This window comes from Anolis sagrei, chromosome 2, assembly GCF_037176765.1.
Source record: "Anolis sagrei isolate rAnoSag1 chromosome 2, rAnoSag1.mat, whole genome shotgun sequence".
Lineage (NCBI taxonomy): Eukaryota > Metazoa > Chordata > Lepidosauria > Squamata > Dactyloidae > Anolis > Anolis sagrei.
In genome coordinates, this window is record NC_090022.1 from 262227203 (window position 1) to 262253139 (window position 25937).

Below are 25937 nucleotides of genomic sequence, written 5' to 3' on the forward strand. Positions count from 1 at the left end.
AGGAGAGAATGCTTCAGGAACATGGCCATACAGCCCGGAAAACTCACAGCAATCCAATAATAAAATCATTTTGAAATGGTGGGTTTGCCAAGACATTGACCTCACTGACATTAAGCATTCCACAGTGTTTTCAAATGACATACATACATTACGATTTTGACTCTATAGAGACTCAAATCATATGATAACAATACAGCCAGAAAAGAATATAATAATAAATAATAACAAAACATTTTTTATACTCCACTCTATCTCCCCAAAGGGACTCAGGGCGGATTCCAAACATGAAAGGCAAACAGTCAATGCCCAAATACAACAACAATACATCAATGCTAACAAAATTTATACAACCCAACATATAAATATGAATTATAACTTAACAAACGAAAAATTCAATAAAAAGCACAACCTGTCATAACAGGCATAAGACAATTTATTATTTATTTATTTATTTCACAGTTTTGTATACCGAGCTTCTCAACCTCGTCGAGGGACTCAGCCCGGTTTACAGCCATAAAAACATATACATTCATTAAAATATCATATATCACAAATTACAAAACAACTTTAAAAACACTAAATATAAAACTACAGTGGTCAGTCGCCCTAATAAGATGGATCTATATCCACTTCCATCCAGAGTCCTATGGTGTTGTCTCATTCCTCGAAGGCCTGACTCCACAGCCACGTCTTCACCCGTTTCCTAAATGTTAGGATGGATGGGGCGGTTCTGGCCTCCAGAGGGAGAGAGTTCCAGAGTCGTGGGGCCACCACCAAGAAGGCCCTGTCCCTCGTCCCCACCAGCCGCGCTTGCGAGGCTGGTGGGACCGAGAGCAGGGCCTCTCCAGATGATCTTAGTAATCTTGATGGTTCGTAGGGGAGAATACGTTCGGAGAGGTAAACAGGGCCGGAGTCGTTTAGGGCTTTATAGGTCAACACCAGCACTTTGAATTGTGCTCGGAAGCTAATTAGCAGCCAGTGGAGCTGGTGTAACAGCGGAGTGGTGTGCTCCCTGTACCCAGCCCCCGTTAGTAATCTGGCTGCCGCACGTTGGACTTGCTGCAGCTTCTGGGCAGTCTTCAAAGGCAACCCCACGTAGAGAGCGTTGCAGTAATCTAAGCAGGATGTAACCAAAGCGTGTACTACCGTGGCCAAGTCAGCCCTCCCAAGGTACGGACGCAGCTGGCGCACAAGTTTTAATTGTGCGAAAGCTCCCCTGACCACCGCTGAGACCTGGGGTTCCAGGCTCAGGAGAACTCCCAGACTGCGTACCTGAGCTTTTAGGGGGAGTGTGACCCCGTCCAGCACAGGCTGTAACCCCGTACCCTGTTCGGTCTTACGACAGACCAGGAGTACCTCTGTCTTGTCTGGATTTAGTTTCAATCTGTTGTCCCTCATCCAGTCCGAGACAGCGGCCAAGCATCGGTTCATGACCTGAACAGCCTCCTTAGTGGTAGGTGGAAAAGAGTGATAGAGTTGGACATCATCTGCGTACAGATGACATCGCACCCCAAAACTCCGGATGATCTCTCCCAGCGGCTTCATGTAAATGTTAAACAACATAGGGGACAGTATTGAGCCCTGCGGGACTCCACAGTGCAATGGCCGAGGAGTCGAGCAGGAGTCCCCTAGTGACACCTTCTATTGCATAAATTAAAGAAATATTAATTTTGGACCTAATATTGTAACTTTAATTGATAATTTGCAACAAGAATATATTTGCACATTTTGAAGTTAATCCTGAGGCAGTGCATCTTCTTTTGAGCCCTACTCTGAGCCAGGAAATATAATAAGTATTTGTGTTCCATTAGTCAAACAGACAAATAGAAAAGTGTTCCATTAGTCAAACAGGAGATGAACCACAGCTCTTTGACCCATAAGTGAGATCACCAAAGTCACATCTGAAATGCATTGAGGCCTGTTGTCTTAAGGAATGATCTCTGGCTACCGGGGGGGGGGGGGGGAGAGGGGGGGGGCCACATCCCAAGATCCCAACTCCACAGTTGTCAAATAAGTCTTTAAGATGGAGTGGACAGTTGTGGAAGCTAGAGAACCACATGAATCTTAAAGAGACCTTTGAGGGACACACCATCCCCCCAATCTCACCCCTGCAAAAGTTGAAATTTCTTATGTTTTTCAATCTTCCTGGGTTATTTTAGATTTAAGAGAGGTTCATTTTTACAAACAGGGAATGAAGCAAAGTTACTTACTTCTCACCTGATTCAGAAAAAGGATTCTCTTGGGTTGGATCTACACTGCCCCATATACCACGATCTGATACCAGATTAAACTAGTTGAAGGCAGATTATCTGTGTTTCAAACTGTTTTTATTTTATGTGTTAATAGTTGTTTTATAACTTTTATGTGATAGTGTTGTTGTACTCATGTACCGTCTATGTTATATACAACACTTGTAGTGCCTTGCAAGTTGCACCAAGTTTCTTTTGGGAGATGGGGGCGGGATATAAATAAAGATGATGATGATCTGCTTTGAACTGGATTATATGGGTCTACACTGCTAGATCATCTGGGATAAGAAGATAATCTGGGATCAGGTCCTTGCATATAGGGCAGTATAGATCTAGCTTTGAGTGTAAATTGATCCAAGCTTCTCCTCAAGTGGTAGAAATGCTTTGACACTAGACATAAAATGTTTTAGAGGGGAAATGCCATTTTTTTTACCCAATGTGTTGCATTTGCCCCCCTTCCACCACCTTCAAATTTAAGGCAACTTTTTTTCCTTGTGTCTGGAAAGACTTGAGAAACCGCAAGTCGCTTCTTGTGTGAGAGAATTGGCTGCCTGTAAGGACGTTGCCCAGGGGATGCCCAGATGTTTTGGTGTTTTACCATCCTTGTAGGAGGCTTCTCTCATGTCCCTCTATGGGGAGCTGATAGAGGGAGCTCATCTGCGCTCTCCCCGGATTTGAACCTTCGACCTGTCAGTCTTGAGTCCTGCCAGCACAAGGTTTAACCCATTGCGTCACCGGTGGCTCAAGGCAAACTAATTCACTGTATTACTTTGTATAATTACTGGATTTATTGCTTGAATGAATGGCTCTAGAACTATTTAGGGAAGGAGGTTTCATCAATTAATATTTTAGAAGTCTATTTAGCGATTCAGAAGAGTTTATATGACGCAACTCAGTGAAATACTCTAGACATTTATAACAGGAAGGCACATGATATATGACCAATTAATAGATATTTTATTTCTTACCTTCATAATTTCCATCTTTTATAAAAGTATCCAATAAAAGATTGAATGTAAAATTATCTGGGAATATTCCATATTGTACCTAGAATAAATGAACAGAAAATACAAAAATGTGGAAAGCTTATACTACTGGCATCTTACAGAAAATTGGAGCATGATCTGAACAGATAATACAATCTGCCAAGATGGGAAAAAAATATCAGGATTGAATGTTTTCTACTTTAGTTCTGCTATCAGTGATTAAACCAGGAGATATGCTTGGAACATCTAAAATGTTATCAGCCCGTGGCAAGAGGCAAACAATGTCAAGCAAGCAGTAAACAAACTGGCCTTCCAAATGACTGTCTATAGTTCAGTGATTCTTTTTGGGGTCATGAACCTGTTTTGAGAATCTGATGAAAGCTACTGGTTCTCTCTCCAGATAAAGGAAAACTTTCAAAGGAATAGGAAGGAAACTGAATTGCACAGACAGAGGATTTATTATTATTATTATTATTATTATTATTATTATTTTGCAAACTGTTCATAGACCCCTGAAATTCAACTAGACATCTCACGGATGCTAATGAACCAATGGCCGAGAACCTCTGGTTTGGATGAATTGTCTTGAACTTTAGGAAGGGAGCAGTTCCAATGGGTACCTAGCAATATTTGGGTCTCCATGTGTTTTGGACCAACTCCCAGAACGTTGGGAACCACTCCTATAATGGTACTAGTGCCTGACACACTGGGGGAAAGTACACTGTTTAAACAGAATACACCTCATTAATTGTATCTATTTTTTATTCCAATTATCAGTTCACATACTGTGGTAATAAGTTTGTGTTTGCGACCATCAGATGTATGGGAATGCCCTTGTGTCACTTCTCCAAAACGTTATTTAGTATCAAAGCCCACTTCCTTTATTTCACCACAGATATTAAAATATTTCAGTATCAGTCATCAAAACAGAGAAACCCCTGTGTTCCTATGGATACCTGAATCTTCCTATGGAATACCTTCCTATGGATACCTGAAACCATGATAATAGTGAACCCTGGGCCAGAAGCATACCATACAATTGCTCTGGATGACTTAGAAGAGGGCTACAAACAATGGGCGAATGTTTTCTGGAGCATAGGTAAGTAAAATCATGGGCATTGAGTCTGTAGATAAGTGGGTCATACTGTACAATAGAAAAAACTATCCACCTTACCCTTACAGTCTAAGCTAAAAAGACAAATAGAACACAATCTGCATTTCATTGGAAATATCATATCTTCATTTATGCCTTACATATATAATCATAATCATCATAATTATCGTCGGCACTGAATAGCTGTCTTTGTTGTAAACCGCCTTGAGTCCCCTTTGGGGTAGAGAAAGGCAGGGTATAAATATAGCAAATAAATATAAATAAATAATCATAATATTTATTTATATCCTGCCCCTTCTCCCCAGAGGGACTTGGGACGGCTATATGTGAGCTATATGCTAATACAAATCCAAAGAACTTTTGTTTAATTCAAAAATAATGAAATAATTAAATGATTTATAAAATAATTTATTAACAAACAGGGAACAATCTAGGCAGAATTACAAGTTTTTGTGTCCATAGACTTCATGAAACAATAGACAGAGTTGCTATCATTGGAATCGTTGGGACTTTTTAAACTTTGGCTAGATTTTCTCCAGTGCCAAACGGGATTGAAAGAATGTGTGCCCTTTTTAATTAATATTGCACACTATTATTCTAAAAATGAATGGAAAAGAAGAAACAAATCCAGCGCAAGCTTCCTAGTGTAGCCCATTAAAAGAATGTCCTAACACCACATAAAAAGTGTCTCTTCTCTAAATATTACCTTATTCTGTAAAGTGTACAAGGCTTTGTCCTTTGCACCAAACTTAAAGCATTGCCTGATCCAACTGTGGATTATCCAGTCTCTTAAGTAAAAGCAATTAGGGCTGTGACGAAACCTAAATGATGAGACAAGCATAAAGCATTTAAGAGGATAAAATAAAAGCTGGCCCTCCAAGATGGGCACATTAATTAAACATGAGCAGAACAAAAGGCAACATACTGATTTTACTCGTAATTACAATACATCAATGGAGATTTCCAAATGTAGAATTTAGACCCAATTGCTAATTTCTCAGGTGTAACCAGAGGCCTTGGCCTCTGGGATAATTTTTAGGACCAAAGCACACAAAGTTAACATTTAGTTTCACTATTTTCCATAACAAAATGAAGTGCTCCTTCATTGCACATGTAAATTTAATTTATTTGCATGCGTATTTGTAGATGCAGGTAGTGTGAGAACCCCTATATGTTGCCTGAATCAGCACTGTTTCACACACAATGATACAAAATCTTTGGTTAGCTACAAAGGCAATATTCAGTTGGAGACTCTGCAATCCCAGTTAACTGGGAAATCCATTTTCATAAACATTAAATCTGAAACACATGTTCATTCACACTTTTAGACATTTTAGATATACAATGTTAATGATCTATGCTTTATACCAAAAGTGTGAAGAAAACCTCAGAAGCAAAAACAAACAAACAAACAAAAACAAAAATTAAAAAACTCCTGTTGAATGCATTATCCAATACAGAAACAGAAAACAAACAAAAATACCTACTGAAATCGGAGAAAATAGGTTAGAACCGTAAAAGGTACTAGATCCAACTCAATGTTTAAAAGGAAGCAGTCTTCAGTTACTAGAACTGGAACATTAATATAACAGTTCAATTATATCAGTTTGATCCATCAAGAGGCAGGCAAAACATTAGATGCCCGCTTCAAGGATGCTGTATTCTACTTCTCCTAAATCTACCAGTATTCCATTAGATTTTATGCATGCTTTCCCCATATGGGTCTATTTCTGAATTTCTCTATATATTTTCAGGGTACATTGTCCATCACTACCTAGGGAGCAGTGTATAAGCCATTTTTTTCATGTCAGGAGTGACTTGAGAAACTACAAATCGCATCTGGTGTGAGAAAATTGGTCACCTGCAAGGATATCGCCCGAGAGCGCCCAGATGTTTTACCATTCTGTGGGAGGCTTATCTCATGTCCCTGCATGAGAAGCTGGAGTTGACGGATGGGAGCTTACCCCACTCCCCAGATTTGAATTGCTGACCTTTTGGTCAGCAATCCTGCCAGCACAAGAATTTAACCCATTGTGCCACTGGGGGCTCCAGTATAAGCCATGCAAAAATACAGAGCTGTAAAATAGACCAAAAAGGTTTTTGCAAACTTTGCTAGTGATGCAATGCAATCTTCCACCAAAAAGAGAAACTTTTTTGTCAGCAATATACAAAACATGTATTAGGCATTGGACCTTGGAATCAGCTTCTGCAATGCAAGCCAAGCTATAGATGGTCAAAGGATGAAAACTTGTGGGATAAACTCTGGTCAACCAAAGTTATAGTTCAGAGAAAGTCATCTGATATTGACAAAAGACATACCAAAGAAAAACGCAACCAGAGGAAGTGTTGAAACACCACAAGGTTTTATGGCTAGGCAAGTACTTTCTAGTGAATGCCAGTGGCTTGCAAACTAGGATTTGGAAAAGGAGATGTTTGTTTAGGTTGTGGAAAAACATTCAATTATCTTAAGTTCTCCAATTCTTTCTCATAAACTCTCGGGCCCTTAAAACATTCCCAAAGGACACTAGTTTGCAACTGGTAGCTAATTCCAGGTTAGAAAATACACACTCAAATAGCTGAAGTCTAGTCTGATATGTTTTTATCTGCTCGCAGAAGCACTGCAATATTTCCCAGTAGGAAAGAATGCCATAAGTAATCACATCCCCTTATAGGAGTGTGGCAGTGGCAGAAGAAATCTCTTTAACGTGTACCTTGATCTTTGGGCTGCAGAGTAGAGTTTTAGAATAATAAAAACAGTAAACAACAAGAGGGCAGAATTTATTATATTTAAACCAGAATACAGAAACATTCCTCTTCTGCACAATCCCTGCAAATGTAGAAGGTAACTTTTCTAAGATCTGAATCTGGGAATATTTTTCTGGGACCAGTTTCCCAGAACTCTGAAACTGAGAGGCACCTGAAATAGGGTATTTAATGTTGGAAACCGGCATACAGTAAGATGGCAATTGCTTTAGAAGCAGATAAAGAAAAATGTATTACATTGCTCGTGTAACCACCACACTGTTGCCTCCTCTTAGATTGAGGGGCTTAGATTGAGCCCCCCTCGAAATTCTTATGGTGGTCTGCGAGAAGGCCTTACTGGTACTCAGCCCCCCTCCCGAATCAAACTCACCCCCCCCCCCAAATCAAAATCCTGGCTACGGGCCTGCGTAGAAGCTACGTAGCCAGGTATAGAAGCTACGTAGAAGCTGCATAGACTCTCCTAGAATGTTTTCTAGGAGAGTCTGGACAGTTTTTGTAAAATCATAGTCTCAGGTAATATGGTAAACTTTCTGCAGCATTTTCCTATGTTGCACCGTGTCATAGGCTGCTGTAAGGTTGACAAAAACTGTTCCAGTAATGCAACCTTTCTCATATCCTTCATCAATGTGCTCAGTCAGATTAAGAATTTGGGCTGTACAGTTTTTCCCTGGTCTGAACCCTGCTTGTTGTGCAATACGCTGGGGTTCAATAAGAGATCCTAACTGATTTAGTAGTATCCTCTCATATACTTTATATAGATGACATAGGCTCTTTGGCTTAGAAATGGAGATGAGCGCCACCCCCCAGAGTCAGACACGAAAAGACTTAATGTCAAGGGGAAACCTTTACCTTTATATTGTGATGCGGACACCAACCTGGGAGATTCTGGGAAGTAAAAAAAAAAAAAGACCTCTTCCCCACAATCTGATTTACACTGCAGTGAACTGTAGTCCACAGTTCCTTCCTGAAGAATATCAGGATGAATGAATTGCATTAATGCGCAGATGCTAGCCGCAGCCTGGAGCCAAACTGCAGCACCATTTAGTGGCAGGATTGGCTCTTCCATCTGAATGAGCATCTTTTCCAGAACATTTACCAGACTATTATAGCCACCAACCCCTTTCACTTCCCCCCAGTGCATTTCTGAGAATTGTCCCTTATGGCGAACAGCTATAGAGATTACGAAGTCAAGGGGGAGGGGCTGCTTCAGTCTAGTGTTGAGAGACATCCAGTTGCCAAATATAGAAGCTTTTAAATGAAAACACAGCTAGGGGTGAAGGATACATATACATGCTGTGTCCTAAGTGGTGGACTAATGCCTTCCCCTCCTTTCAAATTAGTCTTCCGGTAATATTTTAAAAAGAGACATACTTTCAGCATCATGCTATGGATGTCCATTTAGCTGATCTAATTGCTTCCCTACACTCGTCACTTTAAGGAGAGAAACAGCCTATATTTTCTTTCATTACGGACCTGCCTCAAAAATTCTTGGTGGAAGCATCAATTACAGGCAATCGGATTGAATCATATTCTGATGAATCAATTATCTAATTGGTACTGACTGGCTCACTAGCCATATAAGAGGTTGGAGAGTTAAGCTTCTCATCCAGTCTCCAAAAAGAAAGCATCTCTGAATATCCTGAATATCCTTTCTGAATTCGAGGGGGGCATGGCAAGAGATCAGGCCCCAAGTTGTCAGAATGATGGATTATTTATTTATCACTCTTTTTGACCAGTCAAGAAGTGGAAATCTCTGTGCAGTGCACGAAACAATGCTTAGAATACAATAACATCACATAAAAAGCAAGATACAACCAGCAACAAATAATAAAGGCACTAAAAAACCTTAAAATCTAGGAGCTCAGTTATAAGAATGGATACCAGAATAGAGTGTCATTTGGACAACTTGGAGAAAACCCCCAATACTGGTCTGGAGTCAACTAAGGAGTCAACTAATACTGGAGAAAGTAAGATTTGTGTGAAGTTGAGTTTTCCTGGTGAAAGCCCATCAGTGGCCACACTCTGTTTTTATATGTGTGTCCATGCCTTCAAATTGCTTATTGACTTGTGAAAACCCATGAATTCCATCAGGTTTTCCTAAGCAACTTTATTTATTTATTTACCATATTTATAAACCACCTTTCTCAGCCCACAGGAATATACAGGCTCAAATCCTCACTCAGCCATGAAGAACTGTGTCCAGTTTTTGGCGGCACAATTTAGGAATAATATCAACAAGCTGAAAAAGCTTTTTAAAAAGGGTAAATACGGGTTCCAGCAACCACTGTGAGAAACAGTTGAGGGAACTAGAGAAGAAAAAACTTAAAGACAAATATATTAAAAGGTTAAGGTTTCTCCTAACATTAAGTCTAGTCATGTCCAACTCTGGGGGGTGGTGCTCAACTCCATTTCTAAGGCGAAGAGCCGGCATTGTCCGTAGACACCTCCAAGGTCATGAGGCCAGCATGACTGCATGGAGATCCATTCCCTTCCCTATTGATCTACTCATATTTGCACATTTTCGAACTACTAGGTTGGCAGAAGCTGGGCCTAACAGCGGGAGCTCACCCCACTCCCTAGATTCAAACTGCCAATCTTTCGGTTAGCAAGTTCAGCAGTTTAACCCGATGTATCACCAGGGGGCCCTAGACAATATGATAAACATCTTGACATCTTTACAAACTACGTCTCCATCATTCCTCTCACTAATAAATGATCCTTTACTCAATTGTCTTCCTCTAGTCTTTTATCCAAATTTTCCCCAGATCTAAGGGTGATTTAAATCTGTGAATCCTCTGGCACATAAACGGATAAATACAATAGAACCTCAAACAAATTCTCTTCTATTTCTCCTCTCTCTAATCTTATTTTGAATGTTAATTTTTCAGATAAAATTATAGTCTATCTTCTGTTTAATCAATTCTGTATTGATAACTTCTCTAATTTTCCTGAATTTTGACTATTTCCATCAGTGTAGTGTATGCCATACATTATATAAAGCTTTTATTTAGTAGAGGTTCAATTTTGTTTTTATATAAAGATAAGCAATAATGCCCCTCAAAAGTGGACTCTTTATCCTGTAATTCAGCTCATCCAAATTAAGACCTCTTCCCAAAATCTTCATATCCTTGGACATAACAGCTACACATGGTTTCAATTTCCTAAACCTGTGTATCCTCTCCAACATACTTTTGATACTCCATCATTGGCCCTGTGCAACTTGAGTGTGCAATAAGACCATCTATGGATAGTTTTCAATATGCTCTCTCTTAATTTGAGCCGATAACAAGTTAGAAGTTTAGGTTTTGATTTCTTTTTTAAACACTGAGGTGACAATCCTACACTCATTTCCTAAGCTATTCGCACTGAACCCAGCATGATCTATTTATGCATAAACATGCATACACTGGATTGAATTGTAAATGTGCTTTATTGTCTATATTTTACAATGAATTTTAAAAATTCGTGGATTAGAAAAAAACCTACGAGATATTTATATAGTACAAAAAATTACGACATAAATTTCGAGTCTTCTTTGTTTAACATAAATCATATGAACATGTAAAATTGCTTATCATTGATTCATAGCATTTCTTCAGGGAAAAACTGTTTTGCAAGAAACCCACATCATTGCCTGCTACCATTTTGACTCTGCCTGATTGAGAAGGATGTAGCACATTTTCCTGGAAAAGTTCTTAAGATTAGTTATATATCAATAGTGCAGACATGGCATGCTGTAGAATGCCTAAACTCCATCCATCTTAATTGGGTGGACAGAGTTTAGAAAACATTCTACAGCATTGGAATTGCAAAAGAAAAACAAACATTGCTTTGTAATACAAAAATACTGATCACTATTTGCATCGGGTATTTGCTTTCCTTGGAAATGGAAGCAACTACAATCGCGATGTTGTGGAGAAATGGATCAGGAAAGAGGTAAGCAAATGGATCAGGTGAGGTAAGCAATGAATAATGTCATGTGGAAGAAGATACCTTTCATGTGGCAATTGACTGACTCTGAAAGGTGAAGCGATTCTTAAAAAGAAAAACAAAATCTGTGATGTATTCCTTAAGGGGGGCTGGAATATTGTGTAATAGGTCCCTTGCTGAGTTGACTTTGACTTATGGTGAACCTATGAACGAAAGTCACCTTATCGTCAACAGCCCTGCACAACTCTTTCAGACTTAGGGCTGTAGCTTGCTTAATTGAAGCTATTCTTATGTGACGTGGTCTTCATCTTTTAAGGGACAGGTGCCTATCTGACATGATGGCCATGTATAAATATGTGAAGGAAAGTCATAGGGAGGAGGGAACAAGCTTGTTTTCTGCTGCCCTGGAGATTAGGACACAGAACAATGGCTTCAAACTATAGGAAAGGAGATTCCACCTGAACATTAGGAAGAACTTCAAAACTGTGAGAGCTGTTCAGCAATGGAACTCTCTGCCCTGGAGTGTGGTGGCGGCTCCTTCTTTGGAGGTTTTTAAACAGAGGCTGGATGGCCACCTGTCAGGGGTGCTTTGAATGCGATTTTTCTGCTTCTTGGCAGGGGGTTGGACTGGATGGCCATGAGGACTCTTCCAACTCTACGATTCTATGATTCTAACAGTGAAAGGTAGAACTATACAAATAAATAGGAAAACACAGCTTGCATTTACACTGTTGAATTAAAACAATTTGACATCACTTTAATTGCCATGGCTCTATCCTGTGGAACCATGGTTATTGTAGTTTTACAATGTCTTGAGCCTTTTCTGCCAAAGACAGATGGAGCCTCACCAAATTATAAATCCTGGGATATAACAGCAATGAGCTGTATTAATTAGACAACGCAGGTGCACCCACTAACATCTCAGCAGATAAATGGTTGATAGTGGTTGTACAAATCCTGCCTAAAAACCGAGCTACCCAGGTTCAGTTGACCATAAACTCAAAACCAGGTCATTGTAGATTATGCTCATCACACCATCCCAAGCTTCATCTATCTCCCTGAGTGATAAAAATAGCCTAGACACAGGATAAAAAAGGAAGAGACACAGAAAGAACTGTCCTGCTAAAGCACTGCAGAGAGTTCAGATATATTATACTCTCTACCTTTTTGTAAAAAATGTTCATGCTCATATATGTTAAACTATTATACTTTTCAATACAATCGTATCAGTCTAAAACTGGATTACAGAGAACAGTTCCCACCCAGCATGTTGCTTTCCAGGCTGGGAAAATAGCTCCTCTGAGATTATTGTAGTTCACACTTCCAACAGATTTATTTATTTTTATCATTATCTGCAAGACTGGAGCATATCTCCTTTTGTTCATTCAAGAGGCAACATTACAGGGTATATTCAAGAGACAGTTCCACAACTGTCTTCTTTTTCAATCTTTACTTCCTTCTTTTTATGGTGTCTTCTTACAATGTAATCCCACAGCCTGAATTTATGTAAGGAACCAATGTTTGTAGGATCTGAATGAAGATTTATTCCTTGGTAACCAGAGAAAACTGTATTGGAAGGGAGGGAGGGAGGGAGGGAGGGAGGAAGGGAGGGGGAAAAGAATCCAGATCAATAATTCTTGTAAGTAAACAGTATCACAGCCATTAGGTAAAAAGCCTTTTCTTATGCTTTTCAGTAAGAAAAGCCAATGGGATTTTGGCCTGCATCAATAGGAGCATAGTGTCTAGATCTAGGGAAGTAATGCTACCCCTCTATTCTGCTTTGGTTAGACCACACCTGGAATATTGTGTCCAATTCTGGGCACCACAATTCAAGAGAGATATTGACAAGCTGGAATGTGTCCAGAGGAGGGCGACTAAAATGATCAAGGGTCTGGAGAACAAGCCCTATGAGGAGCGGCTTAAGGAGCTGGGCATGTTTAGCCTGAAGAAGAGAAGGCTGAGAGGAGATATGATAGCCATGTATAAATATGTGAGAGGAAGCCACAGGGAGGAGGGAGAAAGCTTGTGTTCTGCTTCCTTGGAGACTAGGATGCGGAACAATGGCTTCAAACTACAAGAGAGGAGATTCCATCTGAACATGAGGAAGAACTTCCTAACTGTGAGAGCCGTGGTGTGGTGGAGGCTCCTTCTTTGGAAGCTTTTAAACAGAGGCTGGATGGCCATCTGTCAGGGGTGATTTGAATGCAATATTCCTGCTTCTTGGCAGGGGGTTGGACTGGATGGCCCATGAGGTCTCTTCCAACTCTTTGATTCTATGATTCGATGACTTCTGAGATTATTCTTCAATGGCAGCAATGGATGAAACAAACTGCAATGGCAGGAAAAGCCATAGTGGTCATAACTCCAATTACGGAAACATCAAGTGTTGTTTTGTAATGTCAGGCAAATAGCTAAGGTATGCATACAGATGGTAAAAGATCTCACTAAAAGCATGACTTTTGTGAACATATGTGGATCACTGTCAAAGACAAACACTGAAGAACTGAAGAAGCTCTAGTATAACAGTCTTGAATTTGTGGTCAGATTTTTTTTACTTTAGTTCCCATTGATTGAGGCCTCTAGGAATCGAAGTTCAAAACATCTGGTAGATGTTGAGAACCATTGAGCTAGACAATCTCATCTCTTAGCAGTAAAAAATAAAGCAAGGCATCTGTGCAAACAAATGTTCTTTTATGGTATCATTAGACTATGCGAATCTATCTTCCTTTTGACAGGATATCACCACAGAGTATTCTACCTTGATTGCTATTAGTAGTGATGCGTGTGCAAGAAAGTACAAACATTCAGAAGGCTGCACTCCTGAAGGGTGACTAGACCTATTTTGTTCGGGGGTGGGGGTGGGTGGGTGATGAGCTGTTTTCCAGTAATTTCTCAGATGAGGTGTATTACTTTTGCTCACCATTTTGGCAGAGTAATGGCCTGAGATCTGGGATGTTTAAAAAAGATTAGGAGATGGGTATGGCATGACTTGGGGATGACAACTGCTTGAATAGTGCATTCCAAAATTGGATGGTTGGGTGCTTTTTGTTTGTTTCTTTGTTATACATACCCATACAACCATACCTGATGACTTTTTATACAACTGAATTCAACAATAGAGTTTCTGACAGAAATACTAACAGGATATATCATTAGGCCATGAAGTATATTCTGAGTCCAGAGGGAGACAAGAGGAACGAAAAGATGTATGCCACTAATCTCTCTTCCTTCACAGACATACTGATAGGAATAGAGGCTTATACAGAACAGTACTTGGTAGATTTTGCTCTAATACTACCGAAAGACAGCTATGATAAGCCAAGGGATAAAAACAGAAGAAAATGAAATGGCAAACTCCAGCAGTTCTTATGTACCACATGGAAAGACTAGAGGGTTTCCCTGTGGTTTTTAGCTACCTATGTTCTTCCAGATTCTAATCACACACAGTCCTACAAACAGAGAGATAAGCCTAGTATTAATTCTTGTCTTCTTTAATATTAATGCACAGTGAATCAATACAGCAGACCCTCAGAGCCACTGAACTGGAATGTAGTTTCAAACTTCTCTATCCAGCAGGAAAGAGCAGTTCAAAGGTATTCATCCCTGGGTTTACACTAGAGCTACTTTGACCCAGAAAGAGACAGTCCTGTGTGTGAAAAGTGCAGACTTGAATTCTTCAGGCCAGAAGACTTGCCTTTCAAGATTCACAGTTATTCTGGAATTGCTCAGAACCTGGGAGAGGTAGTCTCTTCTCCAAGAAGGATAAAAAGAAAGCCGCAGTTGAGTAGGGAAAGTTGTTTGCTTGGAGCTAGCCAGAGTGCTGCAACTCTAACCCGACAACACAACTCTCAGGCATTGCTTCTGTATATGATCAGGGTAGAGCTACATTTGCCTAAAAATTAAGTGTGAAAATCATGGCTCCACTAGATGCTCGTTATCAACTTTGAGATGTATGTAACATGATGCTCCTTAAGAAAAGCACTTAAAATAAAATAATGAGTATTCAAAGCCTATTCCATTTTCTGGAATCATATCAGATTTACACAAATTATCGAGTCAGTATTCCATCAGTAAAAAATAACCAATGACATCATTCTTATCTTCTAGGGAAAATGCAAATTAATCTGAAGATACATAAAGATGTGATCTGAAACACACATAAGGTTGTATAAATGTAGTGGAGACTATAATAATATAATTAATAATAAATCTTTATTTATATCCCACTTTTCTCCCTCATGGGAAACAAAGTGTCTTACAACATTTTAAAATCATGTAAACAACAATCAAATACATCAATAAGTATAAAATATAATAAAATAAACAGTTTAAAACAACAATAATATACATTCACTTCCTTGTGGCATCATGTCAGATTATATTTTACTTTGTTCAATATAATCTGATTATATTGCACTATATAGCACTTTGCAAGTTAAACCTTCTGTATCAATGATGTACATTTGGCCCTCCATAGACACAGATTCTGCATCTACAGTTTGTACCATCAACGGCTTGAAAATATTCAAATATCATTTTCCAAAAAAGGAAACCTTGATTTTGACATTTTATATGCTATTGTTTATACTGGTACTTGAACATACACAGATTTTGTATTCCACAAGAAGTCCTGGGATCAGACCCCAGTGGATAGCAAGGATTCGCTGAATCAGAATAGTACTAACTTGGTTTTTCAAGCATTATATATAGTAGTTTCCAAGAGATGACATGATATTGCCTCTACATTTCATCTAGAATATCAAATACTAGAACGATGCTGTACTATTATGAATACATAGAATCCTTCTGTAATACCTCAGCTGGGAGATTACAAGAATCAGAAGTTAGGCTAATAATAATAATAATAATAATAATAATTTATTATCCGTCTTTCCTTGGAGCTCGATAATGCTACACACTATGGGACCAATTTCATGTTTCTCATTGTGAAGCATATCTGATCGCAAGCATGGCACTGAAGGGGATGCCTATGAGTAGTAAACAACTACATTAAACGAGTCTCTTCACAAGTCCTTTCTGTTACCTACCTATAATAACCCAAAGGTGAACCTACCACAGGGTTTTATTGACAAGATTTATTCAGAAGATGTTTGCCATTGACTTCATCTAAAGCTGAGAAAGGGTGTGCCTTACTCAAGCTCACCCAGAAGGTTTCATGGAAGACAGGGATTTGAGTGCTGGTTTCTAGAGTCATAGTTACTAGTCATAGTCCCATGCTCAGCACACTATAAATTTGGCAGATGCCTGTTGTGCTAAGTCAGGCCTCTGCCACCAGGCCTGACTTAGTCCTTGTTATCATTCTGGTCAAATGTTAACAGAGACAAGTATAGAGAAAGAGTCAATCTGAAATAATGACCTTGTTTGATACTTTTTACATTGGCTTGGCATTTTGAGGCTAGGAAAAAAGAAAACTGAAACAGACTGGGGTGTGTGAATCTTCTTAATCTGTTTCCACAATTCTGATTGATATTGGATGAAGGGCTGGGTCACACTTGCGCATTTTAAAATGATTGGGAGCTCATCTTCCATTGGTCTCATCCTGGAGATGGTACTCCATAGTCCAGGTCCCCATGTAGTCAGCAATGAGGAATTTCATCTCCAACTGGAAAAGTATAATTGGTCTGGAGGCCTACTAGTCTATTTTAAATATGATTTTAAATTAACATTCTATTACTGTATTTTAATCTGCGGAGAATGTGCTTTGATGGATGTGTTTTACTGTATATATTTTATGTTGACGTGTTGTGACTGTGTTGTAATCTGCCTCAAACTATGAGGAAAGGTAGGTAGCGAATAAAGTCTTATTATTAATGCTGAACGTATCAGCGAAAAAGCTGGAATGCCTCTCCACTGCATAATTTATCACCAACAAAACTTAGGCGGAAGCAGTAATGTGCATTTGGAGCTGCTTCCAGTTTCAGCATCGAGGATTATGGTACCTTCATCCATGGCAGCCCCCACTATTTTCTGTACTGCACTGAGCTTTTTCATTTATTTTTTAATTATCAAGTCTCTTAAAGTTCTGCAAAGTGCCACCATGTGGCAAACAACTGTACTGACATGCTTCAATATAAACTATTCATACTGAAAGCATGCAGTGTGCCAACAGCACTGAAAGTACATACACTCAGTAATGCACACACAGAACCACTGATTTCATTGGAATTAAGCTCATGCAGCCAGGAAAATGACTGCCAGACAAAGGGAGCGCTCAGTCTTTCTCTAACTGAAAGGGGGAAAGAAAACAAAAGAGAAAGGGAAAGGAATTCATAACAAAGACAAAGAAAACTGGAATTAGTTGGGAGTCTGTGCACAAATTACGGTCGTCTGTTGTTGAATTATTTTATTTGTAAGTGCTTAAATATTGTTTGAGTTAGTCTAATTTGGGCTGGGGGAGTCACAACGGAACAAGTGACATTTTTCATGATTTCTTAGTGTTCTAAAACCACACACCCCATTACAGATTAAGAGCATGTATACACATACATATAATGCAGCATGCTCAGTCATATAGATCCAAAACAGCCTGATATGTCTCTGCCTCCATATTGGATGCTGACTGGAGAGCCAAGTCCAAATCGTACCTCAGAACGACAGAGGTCCCATGGAGCCACTTGAAATGCAACAGCATACATTGTATGTATACCTCCCTTTCCAATCAGCACATGCTCATTTACTTTCACAAAACGTATTTTCTCCTGTTCACTTCAGCTTCCCAAATGATTTGAAAAGAAGTCCCCACAAGGAAACAAATACAACAATTGCTGATGCAAGTTTTAAACAGCCAGCAATAAGCTGATCTCTTGGAGCCAATCCAAGGCTACTTCACTTTCCAAATGCAAGTCATAGCCATGGGTTAAAGCTTTAGCTTGGAAAAAAAACCCCCACCATATCCTTTCATCTCGGGCATATTTTTAGGTACAAAGCTTAATGATCAAATAGATTCTAGGCGGGCTTAGCTCAGAGGACGTCACCAAGAAATCTCTTTTGTCTGCCATTTCAAGCTGCAAGCAATGGGAGAAAGCCCACGGGCAGCGGATCATGCCTCACTGTCAAAGAAAAGTGTCCCACAAACCCCCTTTGCTCCTTTTTAATCATGCATGAGTAGAAGGAGCTTTCCTTTCATTTCCTTGCCTATGTCAACACTGCACCCTCTTGGATGTATGCAAGTCCTTGCCCCGCACTTCTTTTCAAGTCCTTGCTCAACCTATTCAATGCACAAGTTGCTACAATAAAAGACCCAATCCACATTTCAACTTAACCACTCTATCTTCAAATTCCTAGCAGAAGTTCAGGCGTTCCAATATATACATACATACATACATTTCCAGGAATGTTAAAGAAAATGCATTCTCCTTGAGCAAGTATTTTTTTACAGCTACAACAATGGCAGAAGAGAAGGCATATTTTACACAGTTATAGAAATCAAATGGGGAAGAAAGAATGCCTTTGTTGCCCTTGAAAACAAAGACACGGCTTCTTTCCTTGCCGCTTCCCTACTCATAGAATCCTGTCGTTTACACTGTTCAGTCAATAATCCTCGGAAACATAATCATTAGTCACCTGCCATTGTAAATGGGCTACCAAACCTGCAGATATTTTTGGCCAAGAATTTAAGTGATAAATTTCATTTTAATTGTTGTTTCAGCCATAGCTATGCATGCAAAATATTTTATTTCTTTTTATAAAGCACGCTTGTTGCCTAAGTGTTACATTGAGTGCTGCACAGCCACACTTCCAAAAATACAAGGATACAGTTTCTCTTTCTCTTTGCAATCTCCTGCCCCATACAGTATCCAAAGAAGTAGTGCCTTGTCCCCATGTAAGCCACTCCGAGTCCCTTCATGGAGATGGAGGAAGGGTACAAAAATAAAGTTGTTGCTATTATTATTTTACTGACACCAAAACAGTATGTCACAGCAAACGAGATATATGTGCTGGATTTCGTATCACAAAATCACAAGTCAAACACTTCCCAAGCGTCTAGGACTGGGATGTATTTTCGAATGATGCGTGCAGATCCAAGTAAGGCGGCCTTTTGCAGCTGACAGATCATGATTTTGTCAATGTTTATTGTTTCCAAATGCCGGCTGAGATTTTTTGGCACAGCACTCAGTGTGCCGATGACCACTGGGACTACCTGTACTGGTTTATGCCAGAGCCTTTGGAGTTTGTTGTTGTTGTTGTTGATGATGATGATGATGATAATAACAACAAGATTGCTACTGGGCACAATTCAAAATGCGGGCTTTAGCCTACAAAGCCCTAAACGGTTCTGTCCGAATGTATCTCTCCTTATGAACCATCTAGGACTCTAAGATCTTCTGGGGAGGCCCTGCACTCGGCGCTGCCTCCTTCACAGATGCGTTTGGCAGGAACAAGAGACAGGACCTCAGCGGTGGCCCCTCAGCTGTGAAACACCCTTCCCACAGATATAAGATCGCCCCCACCTTCTGACATTCTGCAAAAAGGTTAAAACCTGGCTCTTCGAGCAAGCTTTTGCTAATGCAACTTAATCAGGTAAAAATGAAATAATGGAACAACTAGATGAGGGAGGGGTAAGGATTGAGGGAAGTAGGTAGGGGACTTTTGTGTTTTTATGGCTTTGTATGTTTTTATAATATATGCTAAATGTTTTAATTGTATTCATATCTGTTTTAATTGTATTTTACAATTGTGGAGGCATCAAATTGTTGCCGGCTGTGAACTGCCCTGAGTCACCTCCAGGCTGAGAAAGGCGGTAAATAAATAATAAATAAATAATAGTGCACTGCAAACAAGGTCACTCTGCTGGCTGTTGTATTGGATCACACGTCGGGCACTTTCCAAGTGTCTAGGACTGTGTGATGTATCAGCGAATAATGCATGCAGATACCAGTAGTGTGGTCTTTTGCAGCTGACAGATGGTAATTTTGTCAGCACCGATTGTGTTTAAGTGCAGGCCAAGGTCTTTATGCACAGTGTGTCAATCACCACTGGCACCACCTTTACTCTCCTTGCAGTTCGATCTTTAAATCATTGTATGGTGTCAGCTTTTCCAGTTGTTTCTCTTCAATCCTGCTGTCACCTGGCATTGCAATGTTGATGATCCATACTTTGCTTATTTATTATTATTATTATTATTATTATTATTATTATTGTGCTATAGCTACAAAAGCTTATGCAAAAATAAAAACCAATTAGTCTTAGAAGTGATGCCTCATTTCTTTGTTTGCCCTTTCTTCCTTCTTTTTAGAATCCACCTCTGAATCATAGCGGGGCAAGGACCTAAAACTCAGATCTCAGTGCACATCAGGGGCAAGGACCTAAAACCCTGGACTCAGTGCACATCAGTGGCTTTATGGCTGGCAGACAGGGAACACTTCCACTTTAAGAGGGCTTGGATGCATCAGAAAAAAATGTTTGCACAAAGTTTTTTCAATGCAAATACATGTTTCTACTGAAACATATATTGCCCATGACTGCCCTAAGTCAATCCCTAAGTCAATCCTACTGGCTGTTAGGAATTGTAGGAGTTGAAGTCCAAAATACCTGGAGGGCTGATGTTTGCCCATGCCTGCCTTAGGGTTGCCATAAGGCAGAAGGCGAACAACAACTGCATATTTCAAATACAGGCTAGGGAATATGAGGATTCAAAGCTCATAATGTTTACAGCTTCTCACACAGGAGAATATGTGGGCTGGGACAGAAGCAGCAAAACTCCACACTTGGAAAATAGGCTTGAATATATTTTCTAAATTCCATCTGTTTGACTAATAAGGCCCCAAAGACAGCTACCTCCAAATTGTACTACAGCTATGCTAAAAGTGGTACAGATCACTAGTGCAAGTGATACTTCAGACTTATAAATATGTAATTAATTTTAAAAGCTTTATTGTACTGAACAAAATTATACTGCTTAAATTATACCCAAGAGGTAGTTGCTTCTAACAGTAAGTTGTTAGACAATTAGCTCTATCCGCCTCTTTTGGTTGTTCTAGCTGCTGACACCTTTCCCCCCTATAATTCGTAATTAGATGTTGGGGAATCCTCTTAAGAGAAACAAGGGCACCCCATTTATGTATGTAAGTGAGTAGAGAAATGGGATATATATCTGAGAAAGATAGCAAGTGCAGCTGTCTCAATGAAAATAAATAGTAGGGGAATGTGTGAGGCATCTTCTATGATTTGTGTTATACAGTTAGCTCCCCACATTTGTTGGGATTAGGGGCACAGGCCCCCTGTGAAATTGAAAACCATCAAGTAAAGACATGTTTGCCTTTTTTGTCTAGATATCACTTTTCTTGGAAAGTGTAGGTCCTCCAAGGATGTGTTTATGGGCAGCTTCCAATGGGCAGTATCACAGAAGATTATTTCTTTATTGCATTTACAAGACTGGATAAACACACTCTCAATCCTCTTTACGCTAATTCAAACCCTTAATTCAGCTGAGTCCCCTTGGAGAGATAGGGCTGGCTATAAATAATTATTATATTATCAAATTCTCTTTTCTCAGTACAACTCTAGTCTAATTCAAATCCTTTTCTAACTTCACTCTACTCGAGACTTTAGACAAGTGTTTCCAAAACTCTGGTCTTTCAAGTATTTTTGGGCTTTGGCTCTCATAATTCCTGATCATTGACTAAGGCAGTCAATGCTTCTGGGAGCTGAAGTCCAAAAGGATGAAAGTTTGGAAATCACTGCTTTAGATTCACCTGCTTCAAGCAAGTTTCCTCAAACAATCCACCAATCAGCATTCACGCAAACATTCCATTCTTTGGGTTGTTGTAGGTTTTTCGGGTTATATGGCTATGTTCTAGAAGCATTCTCTCCTGACGTTTCGCCTGCATCTATGGCAGGCATCTTCAAAGGTTGTGAAGTCTGTTGGAAACTAGGAAAATTGAGTTTATACATCTGTGGAAACTCCAGGGCGGGAGTCAATTCTTTCTCCCTTCCCAACAGCTTCTTACTTCATATTTTAATATAAAATCAATCAATCAATCAATCAACATTTTCAAATACAAATCAATGACCTCACATCCCCCCCCCTCCACTTTTGTGTGCAGCGTTTGCACCACTGCTACCACCTGTGCCATCATACTGTTAATTTTCAGTAGGATATTAGAGACAAATTGATCTTTGAAACAAGGTGTTTTGAAACAAGCACATTGATTTCAAATTGAATTGTTATCCAGGGAAGACAAACAATTTTAACTTGGTTCATGCTGAGAAAGAGCAGCAGTGGTTTCCATGAGAGCGACATTTTAGTTGCTCATCCTTCCTACACCTGGTGACAATAGAGTGACTATACTGCTGACCCTATTTCAGTGATGTTTGCCCATTCCTTCCCTAAGTCAATCCTATCACAATGTTTTCTGGGGCCAAGAGCCTGCGACTTGCCCAGGGATTTACATGGCTAGGCTGGGATTCAAACTCTGCTCTCCAGAGTCAAACGCTCAAGCTACATCAACAAGATGTGTTTTAATACAGAGTTTTTTCCTTCTTGACACTTCTATTTATCTATTCTTGTTTCTGACATTATTGATTAGTGCTGTGCTAGGAATAGACTAACATGGATATTATAGTAAAGAATTAGGACCTGAACAATGACACAACTATAGCACAACTATACTCTATTGTTCTCTGACCATGACTGTCTTAATGAATCAATCTTATCTGTTAGTCTGTTACAAACATAACTTCAGAATGACTGGGAAACTTGGGAGTTCTAACTAGCCGGTTTTGTCCAGATATACTGTTATCCGTGAATAGTAATTTCCTCTCTGCAGCGATGTTTTCTCATACAATCAGAATTTTCTGTAAACAAAGGCCTACCGCAGAAACAGGGTATTTTGGCAGTAAATCAGGACACATGGGCATTGGGAACATCTCTGCAAATTCCCCTTTTAAAACAACGTCTCTTTCAATATTAGCTGTCTATAAAATACTGTATTTCTTAGATTCCAAGACATCGATTATAAAATGCACACCCATTTCAGTACTACAAAAAAAGGGATTTAATTATATATAAAAAGCACCCACAATTCTAAGTTGATATTCTATTTTTAGAATATTGTGGGGTAAATAAAGTACATCTTAGAATCAAATAAACAGTGCACAAAGCTTCCTATCTTCACAGTTTTTGCATCCTGTTGTTAACTTACGGATATAGCTAGTCATTCCAGGATTTTGAATAATTAAAAATACCTTTTGACGTGTCATAAAGCATTTGCCAGATTGAGTATGTGATTAATTAATAAATTGTAGTCCAATCTGAGAGGCTATTTCAGAAAACATTCATTCCTATTGATATAATGGGGAATTGGGTAAATATATACTGCCGACGTCTACAAAGACTCAGGGGGCATGCTGTATAAACACATTCTGTGTAATTTCATTTGAGAGAGATAAAATGCAGCTAACGAGCTAATCTGACCCGCAGCTTTACTGGAAAAGGCAATAGGAGTTTTATTATCCAATGAATTCTACAATTGCTGACATTTGGATAATGTTTGCAGACTAAGAAGTTAAACGGTTTGGATAGCTTCCTTAAAATTAAAAAAAAGAAAAGAATAAAACCTCCCATGATAGAAGTAACATGGGAAAATATTATTCAAACAAGCATCTTGTTGTCCGTGAGGCCTTATTGTGATTGCACAAGATGATGAGGGAAAGCACCGCACGGTTGCCATGGCAACAACTCACTCCCTCGTTCTCCTGTGTGTGTGTGTGTGTGTGTTCCAACACTGGATTATTAAAGGAATTTGTATTCAGATCCAGCAAGGAAATCTTTGCTGACTGCTTTCTTTATCTTCGGAATCTTTTGAAAAACCATATGATTTTGTTGTCTATTTCCTTATGTATTCTGTCTTCAATGGGACTGCACCTCTGCAATGAAGAATAGTATCAACTCTTTATTAATAGATGAAAACATTTTATGATACACACACACACACAAGGAGGAGGAGCAGTATTGTAGGGAAGCCGGGACACAGGTTAACTCACAATGAAACTAGTTTCAGATTATTATTTTATTAGATGTCCTTCCCTGGTTGGTTTGTTTTGCATTTCTGTTTCTATTCTTCTTAGAAGAAGAAAGCTGTGTTTGGTTCTTTGTAAACAAACAAATCCTAGATAATATTCCCTCTGTAACCAAGCGCAAACCTTCTTCACTTGAAACCAAAGGCAGGCAGTAGCCGGATACTGTGTTACTGACATGGGGGGTGGGGTGGGGTACATCTACACTGTAAAATTAATGCAGTTTGGCACACACTTTAACTACTATTGCTCAATGCTATGGAATCATGAAAGTTGTAATTTGGTGGAGCACCAGCATTCTTTGTCAGAGAAAGCTAAATACTTGGTAAACTACAGCTCTCATGATTTCATAGCATTGTGCCAGGGCAGTTAAAGTGGTGTCAAACTGCATTAATTCTACAATGAAGATCAGGCATGGGGAAACTTGGGCCTTCCAGATGCTTTGGAATTGTGCCATTTTGTAAACTGCCATGAGTCGCCCTCGGGCTGAGAATGGCGGTATAGAAGCATAGTAAATAAATAAATACATACATACATACATACATACATACATACATTTGGACCTCAACTCCCACAATTCCTAACAACCTCAGGCCCTTTCCTTTTACCCCTCGGCCACTCCAAGATCTGCCGGGGTGGCCCTCTTCTCAGTCCCACCACTATCACAAGTATGGTTGGTGGGGACGAGGGAGAAGGCTTTCTTGGTGGTGGCCCCCCAGCTTTGGAACTCCCATCCCAGGGAGATTAGGGAGGCCTCAACACTGTTCTCATTTCATAGGGACTTGAAGACATGGCTCTTCAATCAAACCTTTGAGAATATTTAGTCCCGAGTTGTCCTACATAGTAATCGCACATCCTGCACTTTATCCCATGTCCTCTCTCCATTACTGCAGCTAGCACTTATTTTTTTCCAATGTTTTCCAGTAATTTACCTCCACGGTTAGAGGATCATAGCTTGATTGAATCTGGATTGATGTTTTTATAGGTACATGTGTTTTATTTTATTGTATTTTATATTACGTTCACTTTTATGTTTGTTTTTAGGCACTTTGTGCCGTCTGTAAGCTGCCCCGAGTCCCTTTGGGGAAATGGTATAGGATATAAGAATAAAGATGTTGTTGTTATGTATCTCCTGTGGATATGTGCTTGTTATATAAGAAGCATTTGAAGAACTTGCTTTGTTGCTGCTCTAATTACATCCAAAACTATTTTTTGTCCAACAAAAATTGAGGAAACAGCCACTGATGAAAAGGTGACAAACTATATTCTAGAAATATCACAAGGTGTTATACAAACCCGAGAAATGTTTTCCTATACAGCACTTCACTTTTTCCTTTAGAAATGATTTTCACTCTGCATTTTTGCATACCGTTTATCTTTTAAACTCAAGACAATGTTAAAGAAAAGCCTACTTATAGTTTTTCAATATTGCTGGAAGTTTGCACTTTTAAAAATTAAGTTAATTCTTTACTAACGCACACAAACCATGGCATATGCTTTTAGGGTTAAACAATATATCACACAATTTTAATTTCATTAATTTCAATTTGATCTGTGCATCAACCCTGCCAAGGAAACACCAGAATCCTTGCCCTCAGTAATGAGATAGTCAAATACAAAGTCATATAGCAGTGATTGATATACTATAGTAAATTAGTCACTGGGCATTAAGAAATTACTTGTCAATTTAACAAGGTAATTTTAATTTTTCTCTCTTCATTCCCAAGAGGTCTTTGAATATCTATACATCTGAATGATTCTGGTTCTGTCATCAGAATTTATTGTTTGCAGTAAGCATGGAGGTTACATACTGAATTGGGGAAATTATGGAAAGTTAGTAAGTTCAAAAATGTAGGC

General features: G+C 39.2%; 1 protein-coding gene across 1 annotated transcript in view; it reads right to left on the bottom strand.

Moving 5' to 3' along the window:
• The window catches only part of MRPS27 (mitochondrial ribosomal protein S27), a 65453-nt gene that overhangs the window by 18989 nt on the left and 20527 nt on the right, over window positions 1-25937 (bottom strand). Inside the window, exons 5-6 of the mRNA XM_060761690.2 lie at window positions 5056-5170; window positions 3218-3296 (exon numbers count right to left, since the gene is read on the bottom strand). Of these exons, the coding sequence (XP_060617673.2) occupies window positions 3218-3296; window positions 5056-5170 (194 nt within the window). The remainder of the gene's footprint in view (window positions 1-3217; window positions 3297-5055; window positions 5171-25937) is intronic.